This window comes from Catharus ustulatus, chromosome 15, assembly GCF_009819885.2.
Source record: "Catharus ustulatus isolate bCatUst1 chromosome 15, bCatUst1.pri.v2, whole genome shotgun sequence".
In the NCBI taxonomy this organism is placed as follows: domain Eukaryota; kingdom Metazoa; phylum Chordata; class Aves; order Passeriformes; family Turdidae; genus Catharus; species Catharus ustulatus.
Window position 1 is genome coordinate 13,590,321 of NC_046235.1, and position 12,167 is coordinate 13,602,487.

The 12,167-nt window shown below is 43.7% G+C and overlaps 1 protein-coding gene across 4 annotated transcripts in view; it reads left to right on the top strand.

Moving 5' to 3' along the window:
* GRIA1 (glutamate ionotropic receptor AMPA type subunit 1) overlaps nucleotides 1-12,167 on the top strand; it is a 122,391-nt gene that overhangs the window by 95,894 nt on the left and 14,330 nt on the right. For all 4 annotated transcript variants that reach the window (XM_033073072.2, XM_033073073.2, XM_033073071.2 and 1 more), the window contains exons 12-13: nucleotides 7,341-7,539; nucleotides 8,029-8,276. In XM_033073072.2, coding sequence (XP_032928963.1) covers nucleotides 7,341-7,539; nucleotides 8,029-8,276 — 447 coding nt within the window. The remainder of the gene's footprint in view (nucleotides 1-7,340; nucleotides 7,540-8,028; nucleotides 8,277-12,167) is intronic.

Genomic DNA, 12,167 nt, shown 5'->3' on the forward strand with positions numbered 1-12,167 from the left:
ATTTTAAAATAACCAAATGGATCTTAGCAGGTGAAATAGGGGCAGCAGAAACACTGAATATGTTTTCCCTTTGCAGTTTGGGAATTTTAATGTTAAAACACAGGCACACCTGTGCACATAAAACTTTTCTAAAAACACTGTCTGGGGAGAGCAGATTCATTCTTCACCACTGCTATAAGATATATCATGTCCCCATATAAAAAAGACTGAAACTAGAGAAAATCCGACTTATACAGTCTTGGTGAGGAATCACATTTTAAATTAGAAATGAGAGAGAAAATGAAGGGAATTTTTGGAAATATTGCCAGACTGAATATCTTCCAGTACAGAAAATACTCTCCTTCCAGAGCAAAGCTTTTCTCTCATCAGACTGGGAAATCTGACAAAAGACAGGGAAAAAAATAAAGCAAAATGAACCAAGGTAAGATACCTTGGAAGAAGTCTGAACTAGGTTATTGTAGCATTATTGCCCAGAAGTCTCAGTAATGGAGCTCTTGAGTGAGCAAATGTAGATGGCTAAAGAGGATCTTGGAAAAAGGAAGAACTGATGGCAAATAATCCAAAACATATTAAATCTTTGGGGGAAAAAAAGCTTTTTCATCAAGTAGACTTTGAAGAGGAGACTGTGGGAGACCATATGGAATCCAGTAACTCAGTAAAGGACATTGGCACAATAGGCTGTTGCTCAAAAAGAAGGATGAGTGCTGTTAAATTTGGGGCCACCTGAGGTTGAGGAAGTTCCTGAATAATGAATCTCCTGGGGCTCTCCAGCAACTGCTTCTGACAAAATTTTATGCTTGCCACCTTGTGAGTTTTTCTCAGCAAAATGAACAAATGTCATCAGAGTGAGAAAAATACATGAAGAGCCTTTTTTACTGTGAAATTTTTGCTCAAAGGCATGACAAGAGTTGGGGTTTAATTCCTTGTAGTGACAGCAAGCAAAACAGCAGAATAGGGATGACTTTGCCTTTCTGTGGAGCTGCCAAGCAGCCCAAAGTGACCACGTGTTTCTCAGCAAATCACTATCTAAGCATTCATCCCTTGAACCACTCTGTCTTCAACAGGGAGAGGTGCTTGAGAGGATGATAGTGCCTCTCTTCAGATCTACCCCTCTGCCTTTTAGCTAAACTCTTATTTTTTTCTTAGGGTTCCACCTCCTGCCTCTACCCTGCCTCTGCATTTGTCCTGTTTTTCGCTACCCTGTGGAAGAGCTGAGTTATGCTGCATTTTTAGGGTTAAACATTCATTTCAGCAGCCAGTGCAGGGATGGCAGGTCCCTCAAGTGAAGGATTTCAGTCCTGCAGTTCTGCTCTGCTGGAGCATTTTTATGGGTCCTGCCCATGTCAGTCCATGTTTGCTTGGTGCTTCCAACACCCCACTAGCTGAGCAGGTGAGTTGTTGAGCATTCACAGGCGTCATTTTGGGGCAGTTGAGGACACAGAGGGGCACAACCTGCAAAGTGCTGTGCAGTGCTCACATCACCCTCTGCATGGCTGGGCCCATTGGTGCTGCCTCTGCCTGTTGGGATTGAGTGTCTCAGGGAGGGGAATTGGGCCAAGCAGCAGCTCAGGGGTAAATTCCACCTGGTGGCCAGAACTTCAGGCCACCCATCCAGGACAGGCTCATAAATGTGGTTCATCCTCGGCTCCCACAGCTGGGAACTAAATTAGAAAGACGAAATAAGCTATCCAGGATCCCATAAAGTAGCAGGGCTTCACAGGGAGCAGAGAAACCCAGCTCCTGGATGTGTCCTCTAGGCTTGGGCACCTCTTGCCTGTCAAAATGCTAAGTGGATGTCTAGAAAACAGCACGAAGCTGCTCCATGCAGTCATGCTTATACTTAGCACTGCAGTAATCCAAGGCCCAATGACTGGAGAACCACAAGTGGCATGATGCATTTCTGACTAAGCAGGAAACCTCATTTTAGAATGAGGCTTTGCCCATTAAAGGGAAATTGAAGGGGGAAAAAGTGCCAACATATTCTGCAAAAGAAGAGATGAAACAGTGGGAGAGGGAGCGTACACTGCTGTCCAAAGCCATTAGTTTAGGCAGAAAGAAACAGTAAATAAACCATGATTTATAATTAACACCTCACAGACAAACATCCCCCCATTGAAACTGGGAGATTCTGTGTATTTGCAGAGCTCACATTCAGTTGATGCAATATTTACACCATGAACATCTACAAGGCCCCTTTTTAAAGGCATTTCTGCTGGGATTCCATAATCCATACTGCCTCCTTCCAGCATGTTGGTCTTGGGGGTCAGATGGACTGGCAGAGTTTGCCTGAAATCACAAGAGCAGATCTCCAGCTCATACACAAAAGTTAAGCAGCCCTAGTTTAATTTTTTTCCTTTTCTTTTTGACAAAATTTTAAAAATTCTTTTTAAAAAGAATGGGGGAAAAAAGAGAAAGCAGAGAAAGAAAACCAGGACAGAGCCAGCATGAGACTCCCAGTACCTGTCCATCCTCAGCTTCCTTACCCTGTATCCCTGGTTAGTGTTACTCACAGGGAACCCAAATATGCAGCTTTTAGCTCTGTAGAAAAGTGATGAGAGATGAAGAAAAATTTGTACCTATGGAAGAGGCAAATAAGAATATGAGAGGAAAACATTCTTACTTCTCTATTTGTAAAGGCTTTCCTGACACTGCACGTCAAAACCCAGCACTGCAGTCAGGACTCCAGACTCTCATACCTAGGATTCAATAATAAGAAAAGCAAACTCATATGGCAAGAAAATTAGTAATGCAGCATGAACAGAGAAACTTGCATTATAATCCCTCGAATTCCATGGCAAACAGTTGTGAGCTCATTCAAAACTCTCCTTGGTGCAGCAGAGGGTAAGAGGATAAGAGCTCTGCAGCCTGTGCTTGGATGCACCCAGAACTGATCCCAGCTCCACAACCCCACACTGAATTTCTCCCTTTGCCTTTTGAGCAAACACAGAGGTAAAGTGCTGAGACCAACCATGCCAGATGGTGACACAGAGGAAAAGCAAAGCTCTTTACAATCACAGAGTTTAATATTGAAAAATTGCTTAAAATAAGAGCAAAACTGGTGCAAAATGTTTGCAATTAATCCACTACCACGTCAGATTTCAGATAGAACCATGGAATTGTCTAGATCAGTATGAAATTCTCAGAGTAGTGTTGGAGATCAGAGGCTCTGTGTGGGTAGAAGACCAAAAGTGGATTTGACCCACAATCAGTAGCACAAGCACAGAAGAGCTTTTCTTTCAACAGTTTTGCATAAATTCATTCAGTGACAAATATGTCAGTTGAGCAAGTGAGCCTTTATTAGACTTGAATTTAACAGCAAATCTGGGAAATCCTCCCAAAACAACTATGGCTTCAGGATCCCAGATTTGCACTTCTAATTAAAACACTGTCAGTTTAAGTGTAATTCTCCATAAGGAATGGATTTGGGGAGGGGGAAGGGAGAAGTGGGAGAGAACTGAGATGGTGCTTGAAGAGTTTTCCAGTGAGGTTTGCTCTGTATATTTTCTGATGATCTTGTTAATATTTTTTTGCAAAAATGTATTGTTCTCTTCTAATAGACAGCAAAGCAGAGGCAAACTCCTGCTGGCTTTTCCTACCTTCCATGAGGGATAAGATCAAAGAGAAAATTGTTTGATCGAGGATTGCATTTTGTTTTAAGAAATGAGATTATAGATGCATGATTTTCTGTTTCTGTATTAATCCATCAACGCTAAGGCTAAAACATTAGAACAAATCTCTTCATGGGAACAAAGGGAACTTAGAATTCCTTTCTGTGTTCCACTGGCAAAATGCAGTTACTTTTGCAAGGAAAGGTTTTTTAAAAGTCATGTAAATCAAAAAAATCACAATTATTACTTTCAGCTTGGCCATATGCAATAGTTTTATTGGGCAGATTTAAAACAGCACATTTGAAAATTATCTTTTAAATTATATTTGCACAGATATAATGTACTGTAAAAGCTGAAAGAAAATTAGTTGTAAGAGAAAGCAGAAACAAAATTGTTTACCATGTTAAAATTATACCATTTAGCCTTTCAGAAATTAAATTATTAGTAATAGCAAAAGGCAAAGCTTGAACAGACCCAAAACAACCATTTTCAGAGTGCTACTTTTAGAGGACATTTGCAACCGTTATCTTTGCATTTCAAATGAGAATATTAAGATTTTATTTACAATTTCAGAGTTTTCCACAGTCCTGAAATCTTGGTTCCCAGCCAGCTCTAATTTTAAGTAGATTGTGCACTGTAGATAACGAGGGCAGAGTATTTACTACTTTCTCCTCCTGCAAGGGTAATGATGGAAAGGAGCATCCTGTTCTTGCCAGCTCTGGTAGGCACAGGCAGGGTCCCAAGCCAGGGAGAAGAGTGGGGAGATGTGTGTGATTTTACACAGCACAGGCAGGGACAGAAGAAGAAATCAAGATATCCTAATTTGGATTGGGTAGGAAAGAAGAGTCTAAGTGCAGAAGAAATAATACAGGTTGAAAAAAAGTACAGTCTGGTCTATGTACATATTTTACCCCTTTTTGCACCCCTGGCTCTTACACTGTTACCCTTGCTTATTTTAGACCATTTTTTAGACCCTATTTGCAAGGATTACAGTGATAATGAACCTTAATTAATCCAGACAGATCCAAATATCTGAACCTTAGCACATCTTTAAAATCTAACCAGGGTGCTCAGTCTCCCCTTAGCTCTGCAGGGGCTGAGTTACCGACTCCTTTCCACTCAGCAGGGAGCTGATTCCTTCATGTAATGCTTGAACAGGTAAAAGGACACGTCCTCATCCAAGAGGATTTAGACCCCACACACCCATTAGTGAAGAGAAAAGAACTTGAGCCAGGGCTCGAGCTACAGAACATTTCTGTTAGTCAAATGCAAGGTCATTTTTTGTTACCTAGCTCTGGAGTGAGACTTTCAAAACCTCACAGTGACTTCAGTACAAGATGTATCTACTCCTCTGTGACAGCTCTTACTAAAGCATAAACATAATTCTAAGTCCCACAGGCTTTTTACCAGACTTTTAGCTCTCTTAGTGTTGAAGTCACCAATGTCAGACACCAGACTTTATCTCCTAAATTACAAAGGCACTTTGCAAACGTGTCCTGTGATGGAGGCACTGCTGTTTGTCTGCTGGCTCTGCAGGAGAAGCAGAACCTGGTGGTGACAGATATTGCCTTACAAGCACTTGCCATGGTCAGCAGGCATTGGCTTGGTCTGAACAGACAAGAGAAACCCAACTTGCTCTGTTCAACCTGAGTTCACTGCTCCTGGGCCATGGGGGTGTCACAGGGGATCACGACTATCCTGACTGTCATTACATCCTTTATTGAACTGTTCTGTCCTCCAGATTCTCCATCACTAGCCAGCTGTCCCTTGTGCTAAATGCTGCCCAGCCATGGAGCTGAAGGGCTGTGTCTTGTAAATCCCATGTGCTCAGTGTTTTCTCTGCTGTGCATTTCAGCAGTTTTGGTTCACAGCTTCCAGCTCCAAGTCAATCCTGCAAGCATTGCCCACTAGCAGTGTCAGCAACAGAACATCCCACACATGAGTGCCCTGCCATGCTGGCAGCCCTGGCAAGCTGCTGACCTCCTAACCTTTCCTCCCCAGTCTGGGAGAGTGAGCACATCTTTTATGAGGAGGAATGGCCAGCTCCAGCAGCAGAGACAGCCCAGATAAAGGCAGTCCATGGATCCTGCCTGCATCCTTCTGTCTCCCTGGGGAGAGAAACAGCCCCTTCTTCCTCTTCCCCCAGCCCTCCCTGTGACCTCCCAGGCTCAGCACCCCAAAGTTACTTTTCCATGCTGTCAATGCCAGGTGTGAGGCTAGGAAGCACAAGCCATCTGCAGCTGAGGGCTGGAATAGCTGGTGGGAATATCACCAGGATGGGGAGGGTCTGGAGGCAGGAATCCGGCTGACTGCCGCTGAAGGGACTGAAATGAGTCGCAGAAATATCCCATCTTCATCAGGAAGGAAAGGCTGTATAATTTGCAGCTGGAGATGAATGTGATTATTTGCCATGCAAATGGATTTTGCCAGCTCAAAGTGGCCTTCATCAGCAGAGATTGTTGTGTTTGACATTATCTTGTTCCTTTTGTTTAATGCCTCTGTGCCTTTTCTGAGCGCTTCCTTCCCTGAGCACACATCATCCAGACTAATTTTTTTCCTCTTCCTCATCAATCTGAAGATGTGTGAGTTGAATCTATAGCTGCCTCCCTCCCCAGTCCCTCTCCAAATGTGAAACAAATGGTAAAGCTGTATGTGCTGACAGTCCTGCAGGCTGAGTGTTCTCTGCAGATGGGATGCAAGATGGTCACATTTATCTCACCTAGCTTTAGCCCTTAGCTGGACTGGGATATCTCTGTTACCATCCCATAAACCATATTTCTGAGGAGTGATTCAGATCAGCAGAAACACAATGCTGAAACATGGTCCCCTGCGGAGAAACAAATGGTGTTTCTCACAGGCAGGTCCTCCTTAGTCAGGCTGTCTGGCTTTATCAAACTGCATTTTATGTTCCCTTCTGTCTGGGACAGTGCTCTGCATCTAGAGAAGGAGCATATAAATAATTTAGACAGAATGCCTGAATGCTGACATCATTCTAAAATCATCTTCCACTCTTAAAAATTATTTGAAAATATTTTAATATTAATGCCTGCTTGACTTATTTGCCTCTATAGCTATTGAATGGTTACAGTTAATTGGCTATTTGATTGCAGACAGTACAAAACACCTAGATTTTAAAGGATTATTATGAACATCTTGTCTAACCATCTGCTGAATGCAAAAGAGAGAATGTCAGTAGGGAAATTATTCATTAAGACCATAACTCCTCTCTGAGCTTCAATATGTCTTACAGAAAAACACAGGGGTTGTTTTTTTAAGCTTCAGGTGATGGAAGAGCTCACCAAGAGATGACAGCTGGGCTGTGTGTCTGGTCTGGTTCCATGCTGGTGCTCCTTCCTGCCAGGGGTACATGGTACAACAGAGACCCTGAGAGAGGCATCACTGATGGGCTTTGCCCCCTGCCCAGCTAAACTTCCTCATAATTACCTCCATGTGTTATTATTAATATTGTACTCTGAAAGCAATTGAAAATCAAACCAAATTCTCTCGGTTATTGCTAATTTGTTTTTTCACTGGTAATTTTTTTATCCCCACTCTAATTACATTGACACTTTTAACAGTAAATTAGGAACTGAGAGAGACTTCTGGCTTCCTTGGAAGCGGCTGGAGAGCGTGACTTTGGGTAAATGGCCATGGAAATGATGGGCCTGCAAGATCAAGCTGCAGCTTTGAGCCTTCACCCTGCTCCTGTCTGACTCTCCTCTCTGTGCCCAGGTCTCTCTCCGGCCGCATAGTCGGTGGCGTCTGGTGGTTCTTCACCTTGATCATCATATCCTCCTACACAGCTAACCTGGCAGCCTTCCTCACCGTGGAGAGGATGGTGTCTCCCATCGAGAGCGCAGAGGACTTGGCCAAGCAGACGGAAATCGCCTATGGCACCCTGGAAGCTGGCTCCACTAAAGAATTTTTTAGGGTAAAAAGGAAACTTTAACGCAAACATTTTTCTCAGTTTCTTGTTTGACAAGTCTTCCAAGTCCGTCCTCTCTCGTCCTCACCTCAGGTCTGGTTTTTTTGCACTTGCTTCCCCTCACCATGTTTCAGCCTGCCAGAAGATTGGCAGTGACTGCAGTGCATGGGATATTCTGTAGTTGTGAACACAAATATGGAATATCCATGTGCTTCCCCAAGCTACCGAGGAGCTTCTCTGAGCAACTCCAAATGAAACCATCTCCAGATTTCCAGCTTGGTTTGCCCTTGGTTTGATCTGCAAAATCACTCCTTACACAAATATGGGTCAGAAAGTCAGGGATTGATGTGGGCCCTGGTGCAGAAGTGGTAACATCCTGTTATCCCTTTTGGCTTCCATGGCCTGTTTGATGTGTGTTCTGTCCAAGCTGGACATCTCAGGGAGCACCCAAACCTCTGTTAACACTTCCTGCTGTGTTTCTGCTGTCCTACACAGCGATCCAAAATAGCAGTGTTCGAGAAGATGTGGACGTACATGAAATCAGCCGAGCCCTCCGTTTTTGTGAGGACGACGGAAGAGGGGATGATCCGGGTGAGGAAGTCCAAAGGGAAGTATGCATACCTCTTGGAGTCCACCATGAACGAGTACATCGAGCAGCGGAAGCCCTGCGACACCATGAAGGTGGGAGGTAACTTGGACTCCAAAGGCTATGGTATTGCAACGCCAAAGGGGTCTGCGCTCAGGTAAGTAGCTTGGATTTGCTTCCTTTTGCCAAACCACCCAGCAAATCAATGTATGCACACAGTTCAATCTCCATTGCCATGTTAATCACAAAAGCTTGGGGCGAGGAGCTGGGGGAGGTGGAGGAAAAGGGGGTGAGCACTCAGTGTGATGTGCTGGGAAGTAAAAATGCCCGGCTCCCACTGAGCAGCAAAGTGTCAAATTCTTCAATCCCTGCATTTGGAAACTGGATCCTGGCTGATCCACTTGCTATGAATGTGTCTGCTGTATGAGGTGATGGCAGGGGGCTGCTGTGGTGTAACCATTGGTTTCACAGAGCTTTATCCAGAAGGGACGCTCATCCTGTGCCATGTGAACTGCACAGCTTTGCAGAGTATGGGATTACCCTGGCTTGGATCCATGCTTGCAGAGGGAGTTCTCATGGGGAAAGCATTTGGCTGCTTCCTAAAATGAAATGCTGTTTGGAAGAGGTGGGAAGTCCATTTTGAAAAGCCCTGAAAAGGGTGGGCATTTTCATTGCCTGAGTCAATTCAGATCCAAGCAAGCACCAAATTTATGGCAAGTCCAAAGGGGTACAAACACTGCATTTCTGAGCCCAGACCTGCAGCTTCCACATGCCTTTGCTTATTGGCCTGTGAAGTATCTTCAGAGACCTTCCTTTAAAAAGAAGAACTCTTTAAGAGCACAAACCCAGGCCTGAGTTAGCAGCAGAGCCTGGGCACTGCATACAGCTGCACTCCTGAACATGAGCATCCATCACAAAAACTGACCAGCATTGCCACAGTCCACAGACTGGTATTGTGATCCTGGACATGTCAGAAGTGTGGTTCCTTTGGGCAGTAGCCATGTCAATTCCCCACGATCATGAGGAACATGAGTTGCAGTGGTTTAGTAAACCATTAGATTACCAAACCAAACCATTAGATTACCAAACCAAGCCATTAAATTACCAAACCATTACATCTCAGGATCTGTAGCGTTAAGTAATCAGAATGATAGTCCTCTGTATTTGATTAATTACTGAGTTATTTATTAATGAAAGCATATTGACCAGAAGTGTATGTGTGGCTTTATAGTTTGCTGACATAACCAAATGCAGAGACATTTAATCCATGATCTCTGGATTTCTAGAAACCAGATTATTACCAGATGACCATTTACAGAAGGATTTATCTGGTCACACAGTGCCCAAGCCAAAACCAGCCCAAAGAATCAAAAGTGTAGGAACTGGTAGTGGACAAGACCCGAGGATTTTGGTTACTACAGCTCTTAGGTCAGCTCACACTCAGTTCAGCACTGCCCATATCAGCAGCATCTTCAGAGCAGCTGATGTGACCCCCTGCAGGTGACAACCTGCACCACCAGTGCACATGGTCCAGAAGGCAATTCTTGCATCCAGAGCAGCTCAGGCTCTGAAATGACTCAGGTTCCTCCAGTTGAAGGTGGACATATTCTCACCGCTTTGAGATGCTTTCTGTTGCACACTTTTCCAGTGTTTGTTCTCAGTCTTGCAAATATGGAAATTAGGATACAGGGTTGAGTATTAATTATTTATTTATTTAAACATCAATCTTGGATCCTAATTTTGATATTATAAAAACAAACAGGAACATCGTACCTGTCTTGTAAATTTTGGCATGCGAAGGAGCCATTTTTCATACTTCTAAGAAAAATAAACCACAAGAAAGAAAATCACATCAATCATTTTACTTTTGCAACTTCAAACATCCCTCTGCTAGGCATGTCTCCAAAAATTTCTAACATTTCTTTCTGTTTCCTCTTTTTCATCCTGGCTGCATGTAGAACAAATTTCTTATGGGCCTAATGGCAAAGGAGGAATGCTTGATTTTCCATCCAATGGTGTTTCTTTGGAACAGTTCCTGTCGATTTTTTGTCCCATCCTGTCTGTTTTGTTCCTGTTGTTTTAATTGTTTTAATCTCAGTAGTTCCCTTCAGTCCTCATGTAGTGTCTGTTTTCCCCTGGGGTCCTGCACGTGAGAGGTTGCCCTGAGCAAGGTGATGTTCATGAGGTGTCTGTCCAGCACAGCCATCCTGTCTCTCACTCTCCATCCTCACTCACTTCCATCCACAGAGTAAAAGCTCTGAGCCAGGATTGCAGGAGGTTTGTGACCCAGGTCTGTCTTGTATCAGGTGTGTTTTAGAAGCTGGGCATTGCAGCTAGACCAGTTTTCCTGCATTTAGGATCGCTGGTTAGGAAGAAATCCTAAAGAGAAACTAGAGGACCATTCACCATATATGTTTCTTGCTTCTACATGGGCAAATAATGTCAAGATAGTGCCACAGATGAATGAAAACAAGGCTGATAATCCAGAAATAATTATACATGTGGTAGTAAGTGCAAACAGCCCTTTCAAAAGATTGGTTTGGTCTCTTGGACTGCTAAAAGAAATTATTTCTTCCTCCTAGGTGAATCTGGCTTTGAATATCTTTTGGCATCCAGATGTTAAAATTTAGTTGCATTTAGGCATGTCTGAAAAGGGCAATAATGGGAGGTCAGAAATTTCACCTTTCAGCACCAGTGAGTTCAAGCTGTGATCCTGCCTGATAGTCACCCTGCTGCAAAGCACAGCCATTTACCCAGCAGGAGATCTCCACTGCTGGACAGGTGATCATAAAGAGGAAAAAAAGCCAAATTATCCAAAACAGGGTAAAGAAAACCCAAGAAATTCCCTGTAGGTCTGGACTCAGGGTCTAGAGAGGTTTTTGAGATGGCAATCTGTGAGAGCAAGCTCTTCAGAGCAGCCATACTGACATTAAAGACAGAAGTCAGCTTTCCTAGGGCCTGTGAGTCAACACAAAATGTTCCCTGTCAAGAACCCACCTTCACTCAGGACCCCAGACTTTTCAGTCTTCCAACAAAATACAGTCAAGATGTAGTACAGCCTGTTCTGTGCTCTCCCTGGGAGTTGGAGAGACAATTAACCAAAATGAAGCTTCCTAGGAAAGAAAACACATAATGTTTAGCACATGGGCCCAAAAATCATATTGCTGATAATGTGCTCAGGGAAACAGCAATACATTTACTTTGTTAACACCTTGTACCCACGTAGAAGCTGCAATGTATTTTGGCTCATTAGCCAAATTAGTTAACTAATTTTTCACAGATGGTTCAGGCATCAGAGTGCTAAGTAACCTGTATGCTGTTTTAGAAGACAGAGTAATTATGATTTACTTAGTGTCAGATTCTTTCTGGATCTACACTCACATGTTCCCATTTGCTTTAAATGCAATCAAAGTCAGGCTCTGACCAAAATACCAATAGAGTTGAAAAGGGAAAAGACTCAGCCACCTTCAAATCTACACCTTTGCCTTCTCTTGGACTGGTAGCAAGCTTGACTGCATTTGGATTTTGCTTTTTGAAGGCTGGATTCTGCCTGAAGGAGGCTCCCAGTCCTTGTGAAGGCTTCAGTGCTCGGATGGAGTCCCAACAGGCAGAACCCTGGCAGGCTCGTGGAGGTCAGCACATTCCTCTTCTCACAGTCAGGCTCACTTTAGAACTGCAGCACAGGAGAACAGCCCCCTTGGCAAGGGGCTCTTGGTGTGGCACTGAGCACAAGTTCTGAGATGGGAGCTGCAAGGTCCTTGGCCTTTTTAAAGACCTGTTTTATTGACATTCAAGGTGTGTTGATGTTCATCCCTCCACCTCTTCCATAATTTTTAAAGCCCTCTTATGTTTGTGCCTTGCTGTGCTTAGCTTTGTACTTCTTTTTCATGCAGTGTCAGCACCCAGAAAAGAACTGTGCCCATGTGCAGAACCTGTAAAACTCACCACTGCACATCCTGAGTCGAGGTGCTCCCTCAGATGTTCCCCACTGGAGCAGGGAGATGTGAACAGGTCTGAGGGCAGACTGCAGCACAGCTTGGCTTTGTAG